General features: G+C 38.2%; 1 protein-coding gene across 3 annotated transcripts in view; it reads right to left on the bottom strand.

Moving 5' to 3' along the window:
- Positions 1 to 10,062: 10,062 nt before the first annotated feature.
- LOC148941353 (uncharacterized) overlaps positions 10,063 to 22,267 on the bottom strand; it is a 34,857-nt gene continuing 22,652 nt past the window's right edge. For all 3 annotated transcript variants that reach the window (XM_089103821.1, XM_089103822.1, XM_089103823.1), the window contains exons 2-4: positions 20,463 to 20,592; positions 12,573 to 12,854; positions 10,063 to 10,275 (exon numbers count right to left, since the gene is read on the bottom strand). In XM_089103821.1, coding sequence (XP_088959947.1) covers positions 10,079 to 10,275; positions 12,573 to 12,854; positions 20,463 to 20,538 — 555 coding nt within the window. In that variant the 5' untranslated portion in view covers positions 20,539 to 20,592 and the 3' untranslated portion in view covers positions 10,063 to 10,078. The remainder of the gene's footprint in view (positions 10,276 to 12,572; positions 12,855 to 20,462; positions 20,593 to 22,267) is intronic.

Raw genomic sequence — 22,267 nt, 5'->3', positions numbered from 1 at the left:
CCAGAAGTCAGCTCCTTTGGAGCTCCATTCCTCCTTCGTATTGATTAGGTGACAAAAATGAATCATATACCTATGTTGGCCCCGGCTCTTCAACTTCGAACCTCGATCATGTTGTTTCTTCCTTTTCGATCAAACAAGCCACTGTACTTCGTGAAGGCTACTACTCTGACCACTTACCTATTTGTGCAACAATTGAGTGCAATGTCGAAAGCAACACTCCGCAAGAGGGAAAGTGGTTTTCAAACAGTTCGTGGTAACGAACTGTAAGTAAGGAGCGACCCGGCTCAATGGTAACCGAAACTCTAAAAAACGGGATTTTGATACCAATAGATACATCAAAAGAATCAGATTTTAATTCTGATTTCAAATATATAAGTTTCATTAAGTTTAATCTTACCCATCAAAAATTACGTGCCTGAGAAAATTTGGCTGATTTTCGAAAGAAGGGGGGAAGACCCCCTAAAACCTATAGAACCTTACTGAAAACCACACCATCATATTCAGCGTATCAGAAAATCCTACCGTAGAGGTTTCAAGCTCCTATCTACAAAAATGTGGAATTTTGCTATTTGTGCCAGAAAAAAGATCACGGGTGCATGTTTATTTGTTTGTTTGTTTGTTTTTTTTGTTTTTTTTTTTTCCCCCAGGGGTGATCTTATACACCCAGTGGTCCTATAATATCGTGGGAGGAATCAGTGGAACGGAAATTAAAATTTCTAGTGCCCTTTTTAAGTGACCCAAAAAAATGGAGGGCAACTAGGCCCCCTCCCCCGCTCATATTTTTCCCAAAGTCACCCGATCAAAATTTTGAGATAGCCATTTTGTTCAGCATGGTCGAAAATATGATAAAAATGTCTTTTAGGATGACTTGATCCCCCAAAGTCCCCAGGGGGAGGGCTGAAAGTTATGAACTTTACTCAATGTTAACATATAGTATTGGTTATTGGGAAGTATACAGACTTTTTCAGAGGAGATTTTTTCGGGTAGGGGGGGGACGGAGAGTGGCGGCGGCTATATGGAAGGAGCGTTCCAGGAAGGAAGTGGTCCTGGGGGAAGGGACATTGCTATGAAGGGGGCGCCGGATTTCCCAGCATTATTAAAGAAAAAGATCAGGAATTAAATAAAAAAAAACAAGTTTTTCAACTGATCAACTGATTGTGATTAAGAGGTCATTTTTAAAGAACTGGAAAAAAAATTCGAACTATAGTTTAAAGAGCAGGGTACTGACTAGGGGGCGAACCCCCTAACATACGTGTTAAAAAATTATGAATATAGAAGTTCGTTACGTAAATTAATTCTAAGTTACATATATTTATTACTAATAATAACGTTCGTAAATAAAATTAAACAAGTTTTGAGAAAGCCATTTAACCAAATATAATATGCAAATTTTGTTTTAATTATTCATGTACGGTGAGCCAAAATCAAAACCTGCATTAATTCAAAAACGTTCAAAAATTAAATAAAAAAAACAAGTTTTTTAACTGAAAGTAAGGAACGACGTTAAAACTTAAAACGAACAGAAATTATTCCGTATATGAAGGGGCTGTCCCTCCTCAACGCCTCGCTCTTTACGCTAAAGTTTGACTTTCTCACAACTCTATTTTTTTAAACAATAAAAAAACTTTAGCGTAAAGAGCGAGGCGTTGAGGAGGGGACAGCCCCCTTCATATACGGAATAATTTCTGTTCGTTTTAAGTTTTAACGTCGTTCCTTACTTTCAGTTAAAAAAACTTGTTTTTTTTATTTAATATGTTCAAGAATGGAGTCACGTTGATCGTCAGTTATTTATGTCCGAGTTTGACATGTTACCCAACAAAATTAAAGTTCCTTTTCACCTGCTTAGTTCAGAATGCAGGTCTTATATTAGTGAGTACGAGATCGAAATACAGCTTACGATTTATCTTGCAAAAATCAACCACGCTCTTCGATGCGCAGAAAAGTGTGCAGTCCCATCTAGACGTGTTCGCATAAAGACAGAATTCACCGACTGGTTGAAAAATCAAAGTCTTGTTGCAGCTTGTAATTCAGCTAAATTGTGGCTCCGAATCTGGAACGAATCCGATAAACCGCGCTCCGGTATAATAAACGAATTGCGTCTGAAGACAAAAAGAAAGTTCACAAGAGCCCTCAAAGACCACAAAATAATGTTGATTTAAAAAAAATGTTGATAAGATAGCTAGTGATCCTTCAGTTTTGTAGAAAAGTTTTAAACGCAGTGACCGGACTTCTGTCGGTTGTATTCCAGAAAAAAAGCTGGATTGATTATTATAAAAGTGAGTTTTCGTCGCCTGACCTTGTTGCAGAAAGTAAATGTGAAAAAGAGCTTGACCGTTTGCTTGCTAATTCTATTCGTTCTGCTTTTATTGTGACGCCGTCCGATATTGAGTTTAATCTAAAAGGAACTAAGAAAAAGTCTTCTGCCGGTACTGATTTTATATCTGCAAAACATTTTGAGCATGTTGCAGCATCTTTCGTTACTTTTTCCAATGTCTATTTATTTTGGCATTGTGCCTCAACAGTTTTGTATTGGCCAGATTACACCTATACCGAAAAAAGAGAAAAACGATCTTGATGATTGTCGATCGTATTGGCCTATAACTGTCTCAAGCACCACTTTTAAAATATTTGAGTCTATTCTTAGAGATATTCTTGTATTCTTAGAGATATTTCTCAAAAGTGTTCTGTGCCTGCGCATTAGTTCGGTTTTCAGAAAGAACTTAGTCGTGAGCATGCTCTTTTTTCCCTTTTTACAGTTCTTGCAGATGTGGAATGTTCCAGGAATTTTCTTGTTCTATGTGCACTGGACATAGCCAGGGTATTTGATTAGTGTATTTTTGTCCAGATTTCGGTAGAAGCTCTAAAGAGAGGGGTTGACTTCTCAGTTATAAGGCGTCTTCGATACATGTAAAAACATCTTCGTGCCAAAATGAAACGCGGTTCAGAGCTTTTTAATGTGCTAAAAGGCGTTAGACAAGGAGGTCTCACTTCCCCCGCGCTTTTTAATAATTTAGTCATTCCAGCTCAAAGTTCTATTGAGTCCACCTGTATTGACGGGGGTTTAGACGTCTCTTTACTTACATATGCTGATGATATCCTAAATCTGAGTCGCACTTTCTCTGGTTGTGAGAGCATTTTTTCGAAGTTAAAACTAGAATATCAGCAGATTGGTTTAAGTTTTAATTTGGATGAAACTGTAGATGTCGGTTTAAACATCAAACGATACTCTGATAAATCCCTACAACTTACTGGAACGTGTATCCCCCTCTCTAAGAGCCTCATTTACCTGGGAATGTCCATTGGAAATTCAACTAAGGAAACTATTAAGCTTGCCGTTCAAAATCTTGAAAAAAAAGACAAGGTTAGCTTATGCGTCACTTATCTCTAATGTTACACACCTTAGTCGTTTCCATCTTTCTAAACTTTATAGTAGTCTAACTGTGCCTCATCTTCTTGCTTTGTCTCCTATTTGGCAACTTTGCTATGTTTCAAAAAAAAAACTTGTTCACCTGATCTACTTTAAACTTTTTGAGTTCCTTTTAGACGTGCATCCTTTAACTAGAGGATCTTTTTAGTCCATAATGATTAATCTCATGGTCCATTCAACAGTTATTAATAGAAGAGCGGAATAGTTTACATAATCAACCTTTAAATTCCATCTGGAGTAGCCCTCTTTATTTTTATGAGTTTGTTTTGTGTTTTCCTAATTATGTCTTATCTTGTGATTATGTCTATGATTATTATGATTGTAAAAACTACTTATTTTTGCTCAGTGTATAAGTTTTCTTGTCTTTTTTTTTGTTTTTCTTATGTACTCTGTCATTTAGGGGACTTGCGCCCTTTTTTGTTTTGACAGGTTATAAATAAATTGAATTGAATTAAGCTTCAGTACCAGTCACAAATAATCCCAGTCACTATGTAAATTATTCGCAGTCACAGTCGTAAGTAATTGCACTGGCAGTCATAAGTTCATAAGGCGTTGCACTGGCACTGGCTGCAGATGTAAGTAAATGTTGCAGTCAAAGTCGGATGTAGTCGCAACCGTAGTTCCAAGTAGTCACAGTTGCAGGCAGAAGTTGTTGGAATCGCAATCGTAAGTAGTCCCAATCGCAATTAGTCATAGTCACAAGTATTCGCAACGGCAGGTAGTTACAAACGTAGGCAGCCACAGCTGCAAATAGCCGCAGTAGCAGTAGTTGTAGCCCTGAAGGGTTCAATTTAATACCCTAATCTTTCCCTAATATATTGCTGATATAACTCTTTGGTAAAGCGCATGCACATAGTGTAAATTGATTTAATTCAACATCCCCCTCTAAACGCCTGAAGGATTCAACTTAATGTTCTAAGCCACTCCTGAGATATTGCTAATACGCCCTTTTGGCAACCTACATGTATATAGTGTGTTTTGATTTTAACCTTAATACCCTTAGCATTAGCGATAGTAGTAGTCATAGTAACAGTAGTAGTAGTGAGAGTAGTGGGATTAGTAGTATTCACATAATGCCTTTTTGGTTAGTTCAGCATCCCCTAAACACACCCTAGTAGTTTCAACTTAATACTCTAAGCCTTTTCTGATTTATTGCTGATACGCTCTTTTGATAACTTGTATACATTTGTTGTGTTTTGATTTAGTCCAACATACCCCTCAAAAATCCCAGAAAATTGCACCTAAATACGATAAGCCTTAGTAATAGTTGTACTAGTATCAGTAGCGGTGCTACTATTAGCAGCAATATCAGTATGCATATAGTGCGTTTTATTGGTTCAATATCCCCCTCAACATGCCCCGAAAGTTTCAACTTAATACTCTAAGCCATTCATGAGATACTGCTGATACGTCATTTTGACAGCTTGGAAACAAATAGCGTGTTTTGATTTTATTCAACATCCTCATCACTATTTCATAAACATTCCGCCTTACTTCCCTTAGCCTTAGTAGTATTAGCAGTAGTGGTAATAGTAGTAGTATGCATATAGTACCTTTTGGTTGGTTCAACATCCACCTGAACAAGCACTGTAAGTTTCAAGTTAATACTGTAAGCTGTTCCTGGGACACTGCTGACACGCTATTTTGACAGTCTGGATACACATAGCGTGTATTGATTTGATTCAACATCCCTAATAAAATTTCCTACAAGTTCCACCTTACACGCCTTAGTAGTAATAGCAGCAGAGATAGTATTAGTAGTAGTATGCATATAGCACCTTTTGGGTGGTTCAACATCCACTGAAAGTTTCAACTTAATACTGTAAGCTGTTTCTGGGATATAGCTGGCGCGCCCTTTTGGTAACGCATCAACAAAGTGTTTTTTAAATTTAATTCAAGATCCATCTAAACATTCTTAGGAAGTTTCACTTTAATACACTTAGCTTCAGCAGTAGCAGTAATAGTAGCAGCTGTAGTAGTATTAGCTACAATAGTGGTAATAATATTGCAGTAATAATAGTAGTATCTTGCACATTGTATCTTTTGGTTGGTTCGACATCCCCTTTAGCATGCCCTGAAAGTTTCAACTTAATACCCTAAGCCGTTCCTGGAATATTGCTGATACGCCTTTTTGACAAACTGCATGCACATAGTGTGTTTTAATTCAGTTCAACATTCCCTGGAAATTTCACCTTAATACCCTTAGCATCAGTAGTCGTAGTAGCAGTATGCACATAGTGCCTTTTGGTTATCTCAACATTGCCTCCAATATACACTGAAAGTCTCAAATTAATGTTCTAAGCTGTTCCTGAGAAATAATTGATGCTTTCTTTTGACAACCCATATGCACAACGTGGTGTTTTTACTTAATTCTACATCCCCTTAAACATTCCTTGGAAGTTTTGCCTTAATATCTTTAGCCTCAGAAGTAAGTGCTAGTTGCAGCAGTGGTAATAGAATGCACATAGCACCTTTTGGTTACTTCAACATTTCCCTCAAGATGATCTGAAACTTTCAACTTAATGCTCTAAGCCATTCCAAGATATTTTCGATACGTCTTTTTGACAACCTGCATGTGCTTAGTGTGTTTTGATTTAGTTCAACATCCCTTTATATATTCCCTGAACGCTTCACCTTAATCCCGAAGTAAGTGCTAGTTAAAGCAGTGGTAATAGAATGCACATAGCACCTTTTGGTTACTTCAACATTTCCCTCAAGATGATCTGAAACTTTCAACTTAATGCTCTAAGCCATTCCAAGATATTTTCGATACGTCTTTTTGACAACCTGCATGCGCTTAGTGTGTTTTGATTTAGTTCAACATCCCTTTATATATTCCCTGAACGCTTCACCTTAATCCCGCTAGCTTCAGTAAAAACAGTAGTATTAGTAGTGGTAGAATACCCATAGGATACTGCCTTTTCGCTAGTTCAACATCCCTCAACACGGCCTCAAAGTTTCAATTTAAAACTCTAGGTTTCTTGGCTTGTTCAGCATCCCCCTCAACATTCCCTGATAGTGTCAGCTTAATACTTTAAGCTGTTTTTGAGACAATGCCGATACTTTCTTTTCACAACCTGCATACATGTAGTCTGTTTTGATTTAGGCCATGACTCTTCTCAACATTTCTGAAAATTTCACCTTAATAACCATACCCTTAGTAGAAGCAGTAGACTACCAGTAAAAGCAGTAACATTAGCATGACTTAGTGTCTTTTGGTTACTTAAACACACTCTCTCCCCTTAACGTGCCCTGAAAGTTTCAACTTAATACTTTAAGCCGTCCCTGATATATTGCCGATACCCCCTTTTGACAACCTTCATGCACAAAGTGTGCTCTGACTAGTTCAAACTCCCTCTTAATATTCCCTGAAAGTTTCTCCTTAATACCATTAGCCTCAAGGGGCAAATATCCAGCATTTTTATTGGGAGAGGGGGCAAGAGGGGTCCATATCCGAATAGTCAAGGGGCATGGGATATGTAATAAAAAAATATCTCAGCCCCCCCCCCAAACGACGCCCATGTTAGCCTCATTAGCAGCAGTAATATACTATAGCAGTAGTATGCACAGTGTCTTTTGGTTAGTTCAGCGTCCCCCCCCCCAACGGACCCTGAAAGTTTCGACTTAATACTCTAGGCCGCTCCAGAGATATTGCTAATGCACCCGTTTTCCAACCGACATGCCCATAATATGTTTCAATTTAGTTCAATATTCCCTGAAAGTTTTCACCTTAAAATCCTTAGCCTTAGTAGTAGTCATAGCCTTAATAATAGTAAAAATAGCTTTTGCTTTCTTCAAAATCCCCCTTTACTTAAAGTGAAAGTTTCACCTAATGCCCTGAGGAGTTCCCAGGACATGGATGCTACGTCCTTTTGACAACCTGCATGCTCACCGTGTGTTTTGATTTAGTTCAACATCCCCTCAGCGCTCCCTGAAATTTTCACCATAATATCCTTAGCTTTAGTAGTAGAGTAGCAATGGTAATAATAGCATCATTAGAAGTAGCAGTAGTAGCATAGACATAATGAATTTTTGATAGTTAAACAGCCCCTACAACATGCGCACAAATTATTGCAATTTGCTGTCAATTTCAGATCCTCAGAAAATAGACTTATAGGCCAATCTTGAACTTATAGGCGAAAATTGACCTGTTTTACATAGTTGCGAGCCGATACAACCCAATATTCTGAATCAACAGTATCGACACTATCGATCAACCTAGAAACATCTCTCAAACCAACTGTGTCCCTAAGCCCAAACCATAATTTTATCCGTGTGTTTTTGTCAGTGATTAAGGTTTAAGTTTATCTTTGTTTCTGTCTATTTGATTTTTCTTCCTTTTTAGTGTACTTTATTCCGCTTATTTTGTACTAGTGGGCTATAAATAGATTACTATTATTATTATTAATATATGTCATCCCCTTGAAGATATAGGCCTCTCGATTAAAGACAGAGACTATCATGTACTTTAGACCCTGGATTATTCAATCGAAAAGGCTTCAGGGCAGGGATTCTGCGCAGCTTTCAAGTAATCTTGTCATATCTAACAACTAGCACAAGGTCCACATGCTCCATAAAAAAACGCAGAGGTTAGACCCCTATGTTAGACCCTAGATTATTCAATCGAAAAGGCTTGAGGGCAGGGATTCTGCGCAGCTTTCAAATAATCTTGTCATATCTAACAACCTAGCACAAGGTCCACATGCTCCATAATAAACGCAGAGGTTAGACCCTTATGTTACTGCTTTTTCGTAAAAATTTGATTAAAGATCACTGCGTCATCTAAGAATAAATATGACCGAGATTTTTCGATTGCCGGAAAATTCAAAGAAATCGTCCAAAAAGTAATGAGACTGGCCGCCGCATGACGTTCCAGTCGCTACTAGATTACTCGTAATGGGTGGTATAAATCGTGGAGTTTCGTCTAAGCATTGCCCTGCAAGGCAGTTGCTTCTGAGCAGTGACAGGGTTAGGTCAATTATTGTGCAAAGTGTGGTTTTTTTTTCATTTTGGTCACGGGATAAAATGCGAAAAATGGGACGGACAATAAAGCATCGATACACCATCAAATTTTGCGTTCTCTAGGACAAAACTGCTTCAGAGACTCTTGCCATCATTGGACAGGATTACGAAGAAAATGCCATGTTAAAAGCCCAGGTTTTCCACTAGACCGAAGACTTCAAAGACATCCGGCAAACAGTTGACGACAAAGATAGATCTGAACGCCCTTTAATGACATGTTCAGACAGAAACGTGTCAAAACTTAAAGACCTCTTGAAGTCGAACCATGGATTCAGTTTGCAAGTAATAGCGGAAGAACTTAGCACATGCAAGTCAGCGGCACACGACATTGTAACCGAGAGAAGCTTCTGCAAGATAGGTGCCAAGTGTTGAGCAATGCACGAAAATAATAACGAATTGACCTGTGCTGTGAATGGTGGAGGTTGTGGGATGTGTAGCGTACTTTTTAAAGCTGAAATAGAATGGGACGAGACTTGAATCTTCCCATCCGACCCTCAGACCAAACACCAGAGTTTTAAGTGGCACACACAGGAGTTTTTGCGCATCAAGAGGGCAAGAAAGGCAAAGTCCAAGGCGAAGACCAGATTGCACCGAAACCTAAAGAGGAGCTGACCAAAGATTGCCTATCGGCACAATATCCAGCACAACACCACACCGCCTTCAATAGGACACCCAATCAGGCCTAGTCTTTGCCATAGACCCATAAACTATAGCCCTGGTGTGTAACCCTGGGAGACTTTTCCTTATTCCCTAAATTGAAAATTGATATGAAAGGTCGTCGTTTTGATGACGTTGCCGCCAGCCAGAAGGCCGTAGTCAACTTTGGCAGTGGTGCATCGACCCTAATGGAACTATTGAAGAATTTTGATGTGTTGTTAAGGACACATGAATAAATTCGTGCTTATAGACTCAATCTCATTACTTTTTTGACGCACGTTGTATTTGAAAGTATCCATACAGTGTATCTGTATTAGAAAGTTGATGTCGATCTACACTATATTGGTCCTATACTATGCTTTGAACTACGCGCTTTTTATGTTGTAAAGATCGGTTTTAAGTCATTCGCATGATTTTATGCGCTAGATTTATTTTACAGAATAAGGCTAAACTTACTCGGGCGAGTTCTTCTTTATTGAATTTAGACAGTCTAGATTAAATCTGGAATCTTTTTCATTGTCATAAATTTCAAAGGAAGGTTTCAAAAACGTGCAAACATAGAATAGAAATTCCACATACCTCAAAATCTCTAGCACTGACCTTGCTATTATATTTTAAAAGCCCAAATTAGCAGATGTTAACAAATAAGCATTTACTGTATATTGACCAAAATACAATTGAAGTGATTTAACGTTAGAAACATTTTATTTGCAACACAATAATACAGAAAGCGTCAACAATCATTCACAATGCATAAGATCAACAAATCTGTAATATTGATGCCCTTAGAAGTTGGAGAGGGGGGTCTGAATGTGACGTTCTTTCCGCCCCTTCTCCAAAAGCCAAGCATTTAGCATAATAAAATGCCGTATTTTGTAATGTTCGGACGTTTTCTAATTATATGGCGAAACAGCAATCGCTAAATGAAACTATTCGCTAAAGAAAAAGACTTTAAACGCAGGAATAACACTTTTATTCTTTTAATAGCACTGCTGCATTGAGACAAGATACTCCAAATTGAGCTGCATACTCAGTCAATTCTTCTGTTAGACTAACTATTTGAACATAAGGGGGGAAAAACTGAATAATTTTCACAAGAGACAATGCTTGTTCATCTTCCAGGAGAACAGAAGCTCCAAGTAATACCAGGGTCTGAACCTTATTTTTATCTGAAAAATATAGTAAATGTGAAAATAATGCATTTTTAAAACTTGCTCAGAAAAAAATAAACACAGACAAAAATAGGACGTTATGGAAAAATCTTATTTGTTGATATCCCCCTGCTATGTTTTCCAATATTTTTATGTCCATGTGTGCTACTGGCAGTGCAGATGTTAAAACCTAGCTTAGAGACTCTAGGAGCTTAAAGAAAATTAGATAAATATAGGAAACAATATAAAAAGATAATATAGGAAGATGATAATACAGAATGATAATAATAGGAATTAATTATTTTTTGGTAATGTGGGAATAAGTGAGTCGTTGGCTTCAATAATGGATCAAAAGATTATGGGACAATTAAGAAATATAGCAAAATACATAAAATTGGGAATGCCACATAGAGAGAGATTTTTGTAAGGGGGGGGGGGGGGCTAGTGCTGAAAATAATGTTGAATGTGTATGATTTTTTTATTTTTTTTTGTTATTTTTTGTAGTCATGGCCCTGGTGAATTTACAGTATTAAATTTCTATATAAAAATACCTATAGGATGTTATAGGAAAATCTTGATATTTTGAGGTATTCCTGCACTATGTTTTCGACATTCTTCAGTCGATGCGTGCTACTCACAGTGCAGTGGATAAAGCCTATCCTACAGACTCTAGGAGCTACGGTTTCAACCCGCCTGTTTAAAGGTGCCCAAGGAGTGTGAAAATCGAAGTAAAGGTAGCAAAAAATGGACACAGCTTTGCGCTGCTGTGTTTGCTTCCAGCAGCCTTGTGCAACAATTTATTTTCTTTTTTCTCTCTTTTTATCGTGTTTTAAGATGTTTAGAGCTTTCTTATTTTTGCAAAATGCGTTAATTCTACTTTTTTCGTTAAAAGAAAAAATGAAACCATAATTGTCTACTATTAGAAATCAAACGTTATTTGAAAACGAACCTTCAGAATCGAACCTTTGCCACTTGACATTTGATATTAAATGAAGCTTCATAAATAAGTTTCAAAATTAACATTTTTATATCGAAATTGTCTTGGTTATGCCATCTACATAAGTTTTCATTGAGCGTGGTATCTACGAATTTCGAGCTAGCTGATTATAAATCTAAGGCCAATTTTCCATGTAAAATTGTAAGCTCAAATAAAAATAAGTGCACAAATCACAAACAGCGGATATGTAAGCCTTGTTGAGAGTGAATCATGGAAAAAATTTCCATATGTGTGAGTGGAGAGACCAAACTACATTTGGGCCCATGTCCTCTTCAGCGCTCTCATCCCCAGCTTCACTTACATGAAAATGTTACGATTTTCCCCAAGAACGACCGTTCATAGATTATTTCGAGAGTAACTGTCTTGAATAAATGCACAATAACTACGTATTTCATAAATTTTGTTTGATTTCTACGCAAAAAAATATTACTAAAGATTTCAAAGCTGGTTGATTACAAATCTGATGTTAATATTACAACACAGAAGTCCAAATTTTTTCATGTGAGATAAGATAAGGGGTAAGATATTTACTTTTTTTAAATCATTATCACAAGCCCTTCGGGCTGTTGAAAAAACGGCGAAAACAGAAAATTAGAATGAAAATCATTCTTAAGTCATGTTTCTCATCAAGGGTGGTATCTAGGGATTTCTGAAGTTGTCAATTACAAACTTGTCGATTTGGCTAATATTATAATATAAAGTCTTAAATCGTTTTCCGACTACTACCTCGCGTTTATTAATACTAAAACATTAAAAATTTGTTGGCCAATACGCTAAAATTAATATTAAACAAATAAAAATTAGCAATGAGGCCTAACCTAATATGGTATTCGTGTATTATACGCCAATCAAGTGCTTCATTTAATTAAAACCTGTTTCATTGACGCTCAATCCTAATGAAATATCACAAAATATGATGAAAATATAATACTTTAGAAATGAATTTGGGCTACACATTGTCACATTAGGGGGGGGGGGGCAAAGTATAGCGGGTCTATAGTAAAAGGCTAATGTCATTTTCGCTTTGTTGAAAGCAAAATCTGTTTTTAGACTTTTTTTTTCTTTCGTTATAACATTAAAACATTAAATGTTCTTAAACTAAAAATGCGTCTAAAAAAGACGCTTTTTTACACGGTGATAGTTTAGGGTAAGGTACCCCAGAGCCTTGTCAGTGGTTTCATAGTTAGACTCTACACTAATCACAAGCAAAAACTTTAAGTGCATATACCCATAATTTTTACTGATGAGCTTTAGAAATAAGTAAAATTAAACATGTTGAGTTAATAATAAAAAAAAGGCAGGGAAGAAGACTACTTACTAATGAAGCGAGGAAGTAAATAATAGACTCTTTCTGGAGTTCCAATGATTACATGTTTAATCAAAGCTTTGTTTCCCATCACAGATACTTGATCTGAAATCGGTATCGCTCCAGTACAAAGAATTCCAGTTACGTCTTTTGCTTTTGCGATTGGACAAAAAACATCTTTGAAAAAACAATGGGCCTTTTCCGCGTCTGGAATGATGATGACTGTTTGGTGTTCTCTAAAGGCTTCCGCATTCGCTATCGACCCAATTGCAGCAACTTCTGACAGATGATTTGCTTTAAAAAAATTAAAAAATATCTTCATCGTTAAAACTATAAATTTAATAGAAGCCTTGAAACTAGAAGCAAGGTGAAGGAAAGTTTAAGATTTGGCCGAAATAAAGACGGGACTGTCACCAATAAAACGTCACTTTTGCAAATGGTTTGCTGAACAGTTTGAAAGCACACAATTTTTTGAGTGCTTAAGATGTTAAACTTTTCATTGTGCTCCAGTCCTCTCTTAGACTGGTTTTAAGTATATTCATCTCTTGTATGCAATAACTGAGGGCACCACCTGCAACAATAAATGTTACCTTTTCTCGACAACAACAAAACAAGACAATTTCTTACACGATTTATTTCTCCCTAGCTTCACTGGTTACGTTCAAACTGCATTTATATTGGACCATGTTATATTCTTCACTGGTCTATCATAATCATAACACTCGCATGCATAAACTTATTACATAAGCTACTTAGAACTTCCCTCAAGCCTGAAGGTCTGATATAGCTTACTCAATCCCATTTATATGGACTATTTTGAACACAGCAAAGTCTATGGGAGAATATGGCATCCAGGAGTCACTAATAGGGGGAGGGTATAAATCTCCCCCTCCCTAAAAGTCGTGAGAGGGAATTTTTCAAGGTGAAGTCGAGTTCAGTAAATAAAAGCACATATTTTTTATCTAATGATAGGGAACTCTTTAGTGACTTCGAAGGGTAGGGCTCTTTACAGGAATAATCCTGGCCAAAACTAAGGAAATTTTAGTTTCGATATGAACAGACTAAAATTAAGCTTGCAGTATAATTTCGACTGTTTTCAAATACTTTATTAGCGCAATTCTCTTTTTGATGCATTAATCAAATCCGAAGGATCCTGAAAAATTATCAAACTGCACCGAGAAAGAAAGAGCTTATTTTTGTGTATTTGCATGAAAAAATTAAACACCTCGTTCAAATTATAAAGCCAGTCAAAACACGTGCAGTTTCATACAGGGAATATTTCAGTATTGTGGTCGCTTAAGAAAGTTCTCCTAGTCAATCCACGACAAATATTCAGTTTCAGTAGAAGCAAATAGAGCCAAAATAATTGAAATAGATTATTCCTTGAGGTCTGACATGGGAGATTATGATAAAACAGAAAAAGCACCAGAAGAAGTTCGCTGTTCAGAAAACTGAACACAAAGAAGCGGTGGGAATCAACAAGATCTTCTTCTGTCGAATATTGAAGCAATCGAGGAACAAAATCACTAGCATTTGAATTCAAGTCATTTTCTCTTACTAGCAAGGTAGACACTGCAATACATGTGCGTCAGAGATGACAATGAACTAGCGAGTATAGAAAGAGGCTTATTAGACAGCCTGAGAGATTCACCTCATAGAAGGAAGAAAAGTAGTACAACTTAAAGTGCTAAGGTAACAGCGAACTTGAATACGCCGTACTGTACCCGCTGGTATTCAGTTACCCGAAAATTGCGGGGAAAAGGTGAGGGGGTACTTACGCTTCCCTTGTTCCTGGGTGATTTCAGTAGGCGTTCATTCAGCGCTCGACGCGTGAAGGTGTATTGTGTGCGAAAGAAAATAAAACGTTCAAGATTCTGGACTACTTTCAGCTCTCGAGCAGTGAAGTTCGTTGGTATGACACAGGAGACTATTTACGAATATATATACGCGCCTGTCCTGAATTTCGCACAGACAAGTTTGCGATATGCCGATATTTTCCGTGACGCGGTGGTTGCTACGGGAAGTAAATTTTACGGAAAAGTCATTCTGTACGCTGCGCATTGCAAACTGAACGATATTTTGCGGCAACTTGGAGATGTATATGTAATGAAGGACCGCCGAGCTGGTTTGCAGAGTGATGTTTTCATGGGTGATTTATACGATGCTATCAAGAATGCAGAAAACTCAGCCAATTTCACCTATAGATTTACTATCTGGAAAATTGGCGAAGTGCCTAGAATACCGCAAGATGTGCTGACTTCTCTTTCAATTAGAGTTAACGAGTGCACAGAGAAAATAGAGGGACTAATCGATCAGTGTAAGATCTACCTTCCGTCAGGCCCTACTGTCTGGCCCCCGCTACCGAAACCAGAAAGACTTGAGAATCCTGTAGTGATAGCGAATGTGCCGGCGGAAAGCCTTGAATCATGTGCTAAACAGAAGGATTTTATCGAAAAGAACGGTGGAAAAGGACATATTCGCCAGATCACTCAACGAAAAGGTGGGTTAGTTGCCTTTCTCGATACGGCGGATTCAGCTCAAATCCTCGCAGACATGTTGAAAGAAAATGTCCGTGATGTCAAGGTTTCTTACCGGAAACCAAAGTTTTTAGCGGTGGCAAGATTCGTTCCTCCGGCAACCACAGAGGAAGAAATTATTGCTGCGAACTCCGAAGTTACGGAAGTCCACCGGTTCGGCACCTCTGGCACAGTGAAACTTGTATTTAAAGACTCGTTCGCGCGAGATCAGACAATTAAACGCGGAATATTTGTAGACTACACCCACTTCCGGGTTGAGGCCTATAAAGAGCTCCCCAAGAGATGTTTTAACTGTCAATCTTTCGAGCACCTCTCTAGTGCCTGCAGCAACGCTCCGAAATGCTCTAAGTGCGCCGGTGCCCACGTCGCATCACGGACGTCCCCATGCACGTCCACCACAGTTAAATGTGCTCTATGCCCAGAAGGCCACAACACCCACCCCTCATACAGCATGAGATGCCCACTAGTTAGAAATTCTATGAAAAAGCCCACTACAACGAAATGACTTCTCTCTCCATCGTCTGCCGAAATATCTATGGGCACAATTCAGTCAAACTAGACTACGTTAAAGAACTATGCCGTCAATTTAATGTTGTGTGCTTACAAGAACATTTACTCACCTCCGAAAATTTTGGTCTTTTCGAACAGTTGAATCAAAAATCTGTGTTCATGCATGAAGCAAAAAGGTCCTCAGTCCGTGGTCGACCTAGTGGGGGCACTGCTATCATAACGGACAGTTCGCTTGAATGTCAAAAGCTGGAATCGTGTGAGTTCTTCCTCGCTGTAGATTTTCCTGGCCCCGGGGGTTTTGTTCTGATCACGGTTTATCTACCAACAAACCTAAACACCCTCTCTTCCGAAAAACGGTTCTCGGAAGCTTTTGGCCGCCTCTCGCGCTTACTTATTAGGCTGGGCAATCGAAGAGTGCTAGTCTGCGGTGACTTTCAGTGCGACTTAACGAACCCATCAAATAAGCTCTCCTAAATCTTCTTCTCAGTAATCCCAGCTGGGTATGATCTCTGTGAAAAGACTGACACATATACGTACATCCATAATTCCGGTTCAACGACAAACATTGACCATGTGCTATGTAACTTCTCTCTAGGTGCTCCAGTCACCGTGGACTCTGAGCACACAGTAAGTGATCACCTTGGCTTGTGCTTTAAGGCTTACTTCTTCCCGTGTAGGCCGAATAAGCCCCAAATTTATGCTACCAAGACTGAGTGGAATAAAATAAACGCCGACCAGTATAAACAGACATGTGATGAGATTCTCGGAAAGATAAAAGTTCCCTTTCAGCTCTTGATGCATGGCTCGAGTGATTTGGTAGCACTAGACATTTATTGTACTGAGATTATACATGCAATGAAAACGGCTGAGCAGGCTTCTGTACCCACTCGCCGTTTTAAACCTGGAATCAGCAAGCCTGGCTGGAGTCGCTCTCCTCAATTAAGGCAAGCCAAAGCACGGGCTAATTTTTGGGTGTGTTTATTGCGCGATTTCGAGAGGCCGAGGTCAGGGGTATTGTTTGAGCAGTTCCGTAAAACGAAAAAAACGTATAATAAGTCTGTAAGTGATCTTAAAGCTGCCGAAGCCGAACTTGCTTCCCAAGAAGCAGCAAATAATCCTGTATCTATGTGGAAGTCTTTTAGACAGTCTAAACCAGTGACAAACCCTGCTAGTAACATACCTGAGGAGCAGTGGGTAAAACATTATAGTGAAGTTTTTGGGATTAAACATGCCCAACTAACAACCGAAAGTGATAGTGAGCTCTCACGAGCTTTTGCGTCCCTCTTGAGCCAACGGAACTATTTTACCGTCTCAATAGGCGAAGTGTTCCAGGTTATTAAGCAGCTGAGAAAGGGCAAGGCTCCCGGGCACGACGGAATTGTGACTGAACACCTCCGCTGTGGCTCACCTCTGCTCATTGAGCACTTGACGCTGCTTTATCAAATGTGCCTTGATTCTGGTGCAGTCCCTAGGTCGTTTGCCCTAGGTATTGTGTCTAACGTCTTGAAGAAGGGAAAAAATCGTAACCTCTGCTCTAGCTATAGGCCTATAACAGTTTCTAGTACATTAAGCAAAGTGTTAGAGAGACTTCTGTTACCTGAGCTGTTACGAAAGTGTAAAATTGACAATCGACAATTCGGGTTCCGTCGCCACCTCGGTTGTGCATTTGCACATCGCCTTCTTACGCGTATAGTATCGAAAGCTCAGAATCAATCACGGACTCTTTTAATTTGTGCAGTAGATGTGTCCGCGGCGTTCGATTCGGTAATTCATTCAAAGTTAATTTTGAACCTGCTGCACCAAAGTGTGAACCCACATGTAGCGGCCGTCCTATGGCACTGGTATTCGAGTAGCCTTATCCGTGTTAAGTTGAGTAGTGAACTCCTGTCGAAACCGATTAAGCTTCACCGGGGACTGCGTCAAGGGTCGGTTTTAAGCCCTGTACTCTTCAATTCACTAACCTCGTCGGTAACAAAAAAGATTAACGGTGGTTTTAACACTGAATGTATGGATGTGAGCCTACTGTGCTATGCAGACGACATATTACTGGTGAGCACATCGCTTTGTAACCTTCAAGCTAATATCGATCTCCTAAGTCGAGGTTATACTAATATTGGTCTGGTTATTAACCCTGCTAAAACAGAATTTCTTGTATTTGAACCCCCGCGTGCGCCGTCTGAAGTTGCCCGTCGCGAGGCTACCCGTGTTACCGTTGCAGGGCAAGTAGTACTTCCAAGCCGCAAGTTGAAGTACCTAGGTATCACATATGGAAGCGACCTCAGAAGCTCGCGTGCTCTTTTTGTTGACCAGGTTCTGTCGGGTTTTCGGTCTGGGTATGCTAAACTTGCAGCCCTGAAGTTTAAATTTAATAAGCATATCCTTGCTAGGCTGTATCGTGCCGTCGCTCTTCCCTTTGCTCACTACATCTCACCCGTTTGGCATTGGCTATCGAATTCGGATATGTTGCGAATCCGTTCAGGCCTTTGCAAATATTTAAAGTTTCTGCTTGGTCTGCCACTTTACCTCCGTAACACTGGTCTGCTAGAAAAGTATCATATACCTGATCCTGTTGAGTTCATGCCGAATTTTGAAAAACAAGCTCTCGTGAAACACAGGGCACTATTATTTGATTTCCCAGCGACTTTCTTGCTTGATAGTTGAAGTGTGACTTGTTTGTATTTAGTAGATTATTATGTTCGGTTGATTTGTTTTCGTCTTTATTTTCTCTTTTCTTTTGTTTTGCTCCGCTTCTTCATGCTTCTTTTTTATAGCGGGTTTGTAATAAATTATTATTATTATTATTATTGTGAGAGTCGAGCGTCATAATGGGCTCACGAAAGAAAAGCTTCCAGGCTCCAAAAGCTGAAATTTATCAAACTTGGACCCTTTTAGCTCAAAATCGATTCCCAAATAAATGAGGAAATCCAGGCTTTAAGTTTCAAACATCAATTGTCCTTTGCTAGAAACCGGTAAAACGAGTACTCGTACTAACAGCATAGGATCCAGAAAGATTTAACTGACTGCTAGGTCTTTTCTGAGTTCCCAACTGAACGTGAAAAAAAGTTTGTCATTTACAGCGGGACCTGTAAATTAGCATAAAACGCATGGCAAAGGTGTCAAGACTGGAACGATCCTCCCTCTTGCTGAATTAAGTAGTCACGAGACTTCTGTATGCCACCTTATTTATTTTGTAGCCACAGAAGAATCGTTCTCTAAACCAACTGTTCAAGGAGAAACTTAAGAAAGATAATCTAGACGATACCACTACTCTAAGTAAACAGGAGTTGATATATAATGGACAGAACCAAGCGGGAGCGTTGTCCTAGTTTATTTTCTTTCAAAGAACAACACTGAAATAGGCCATCGAAGAAGAGGCAGAACGTTGTTAACGTCACCAGCTCGTATGTCAGCTCGTACCCAAAGTCGTCTAATTAGAATAGTTAAAGCAAAGCTGGTCAAAAAATTCAGAAAAGAAGCTGCTTGTTTGGCATCTTTGCAGATGAAACAACCGCTGTCAGTCATGAAGAACATTTGTCTGTGGGTTTGCGGTCCGTTGATTGAGACGGTGCTACTAAAGGCTCACTGTCAAATATTCATACTTATGGCTAGAGGGTGAGCAAAGACGAATTCATTGTCAGAGCTGACCTCCTAGAAGATTTGTCGAAGAAAAAGGACTAGCAAAGTGCTACCAATGGCCCTTTCTACATTTTAAATTATACAACTAAAAAAGTCTTAGGATTCATAGAATACCAGCAAGCGCTAAAAGAAACAAAAGAGCTGATCAATCCTATATTTGACTGCCTGGTAAACCTTAATCCTTCACAGCAACACACCTCTTCTGTGCTGATCTTCCTATAACAGAGATAACTGTTCAAGCATTCAAACCTAAAATGCGGCTTTTAAAAGATTTATAAGAATACTAGAAACATCATCAAATTTGTCACTTGTTCTCTCAAACAAACAAGATTAGATGTGGGTTCGCGTCAGTTCAAACAAAATTTGCTCTTGTAAAAACTACTTAATTACCAGTGACTGAAAGTCAACACATATTTAGTAAGACAGAAATACTGAGAACTGATGAAGACACAACTATGGGAGACGATCAACTTGACCCCCTCATGCTCAAGACGTCAGAAAAAAGCTTGTTTTAAAAAAATCGACCTCAATTTTCTTGTAACAGAGGGAAGTTGAAAAACTGCAAAGACTTGAAGCTTAACTAAATTTCTTTATCTCTATTTCCCTTATTTTTTACTCTTATTTTTATCTTTTTTAAACGCAAATATATGACTTGTTTTTCTGTGCTATTAAAACAATATAATAACTGATAAAACATGAAGTAAAAATGTTGCTTGTTGTTGGCACTTTCCAGTGGCAGTCCCTTGGCACCTGCCAAGGACCCAACACCTCAGTGTGGGCATAACCCAAGAATGCAAGGCCACGAGAATACTCTTCCATCTCTGTGCAGCATGGAAATACCGCATCGAACAATCCTTCATGCTGCATGGCAAAAACCTACCTTTAAATCACATTTGAGATCACAAAACAATTAAACAACAAGATTTAGTTAAATGAATGACATAAATGTGATTTCCCGGTTTATAGCAATATCCATTGAGGCCCTGCAACTTATTCACAGGAGCCAAAAAGATCTAGCACCATCACTGGCACCTGCCCAAAGCCAATGACAACCTTGATGGCATCAAATGAGAAGATAAACTAAAAACATTACATAACTTAATGAGACTTTACTGCAAAATAACAATGTAAATTCCTTTCATATAGGCCTATTTTAATAGCCACCTTCTCATTAAATGCACTTTCCACAAAACTATAAATATATCGTTAGGAATAATACAATTGCCTACTGCAGATACACAATGTCCATTGCTCCAGGCGTTAAGAATATGTGTCTGGAAATCTGTAATATCCATAGCCTTGTACTGTTTTGCACCTCTTGCGTGTTCTACCACTCTTTATACTGGTTCCTGCAAAAATAAAGACTCCATAAAATGATAAAACAAATCATAAGCTTTAAAAACCATAGGATCCATGTACACAGTTAAAACTGAGTGGCTAAAAAAAATTGATGAAGGAATGCATGTATTTAAGCTCATAATTCTGTGCATTTAAGCAGCCTTCTTTTTTTCTCAATAAACTTTGGAACATCTAAACAGTTTACATTTTTAAAATTGTGGAGTTAAAAGAGAATAAAACGATGAAAAGAATCAGCAGCAGTGGTCACGGATAGAGGAATCTGAAAAACATAAAAAATGGAAAATTGTACGAAAAATAAAAGAAATCATAGGATATACAATAAATATTTCGAGATTAAGGAGATTGGGATTAAAACATCCACCTCCCCCGCCCCCTGCTTAAAAAGTGCACTGGAACAGTAAAATTCCTTTAGGAATAACCTGCTCCTGATATATTGATCCTCGGAAAAACATCTCAAACAGACATGGGTTCTTCATCATCTTTGTCAGGAAATGTACAAAATTTCTCATTTATATATGTAAGAGCTGGAGATCTCCATTCCTGAGTTACTGGCCATGTGCAATTTCTTAATTTAAGTACCATCTAGATTGCACTTCTTTAGGGGGGGGGGAGTCCTTTTCCCTTTTTTAGAAAAGCATACAAAGTTTGTTAAGTATAATTACTTTTTACAGGTAAATTCAAAATCAATTCATTTTGCATATTTTGAAGCAATGTAAAAAGTAAGTTTTTTAATGGATTTATTGTTATCAAAAATCGTACTTTAAGTTTTCACTTTTTATTTAGATGATTGCTCTTTATCTAATGTATGAGGGGGGCTTAAAGGATTGATTCTAACGTTTCAACGTATTATGGATACTAGTTGTATTGAAAATAAATCATAAGCCACAACTTAGTCCAAAAGAATGGGAGCTTAGGGGGCAACACCCCACCTGAAATAGAAAAAAGTTTTTGTCCGTTTCAAGCACTATTGTCACTACTGTCACCTTACATTTGAAAAAAAAACTTGTATTTTTTATTCAATTCATGTCTTTAAATTATAATAACCATATTTACATTGAAGACCTATTAAGTGATATTTAAAAACATTACACAAAGAAAAAACAACACTAATGTCATACAAAAGAACATTGCAAAACAAAGAGATAAAAAAAAACAGGAAAATTAAGTAACATCATGCATGCGATAATTTTATAAAGTTGAATCATAAAATTGCCGAAAGCAGGCCCCCTCCCCAACGCCACCTAAGCCCCAAAGTCTTTCAGTTTCGTGTAAAAATACAAAAAAAAATATATATATCATTTATGGAACAATTTGTCCTTTAGATATTCGTTTTAGGAGGTACAAAATTTTGCTTTTGCTTAGAAGGTAAAAAACATTGCTCCTTGGAACGGCAAACCTTTTTAAGCAAATGAGAATGATCTTTTGAATCAAACTTAAATATTTTTGCAATAAGAGCGGGGGGCTTTTGTCCTGCTAGCATAAATTCTGCGTGCTTAATCGAAATATATTCTTCTGAATAGGGGATAAACCCCCCTCCATATCAATCTGAAGGAAATCACACAAAACATTAGCAGAATTGGCATAAAATTACACTTTTTGAGGCTTCATGCAACTCCGCCTCCTACAGATCGATCTACTGGACCCCTTTTCTCCTCCAAAAGCAGG

The sequence above is a fragment of the Artemia sp. Qi Xiang Cuo genome, chromosome 18 (genome assembly GCF_049724085.1).
Source record: "Artemia sp. Qi Xiang Cuo chromosome 18, ASM4972408v1, whole genome shotgun sequence".
Classification (NCBI taxonomy): domain Eukaryota; kingdom Metazoa; phylum Arthropoda; class Branchiopoda; order Anostraca; family Artemiidae; genus Artemia; species Artemia sp. Qi Xiang Cuo.
Note: the sequence above shows the minus strand (reverse complement) of the source record. Positions and strands in the feature narration are given on the sequence as shown.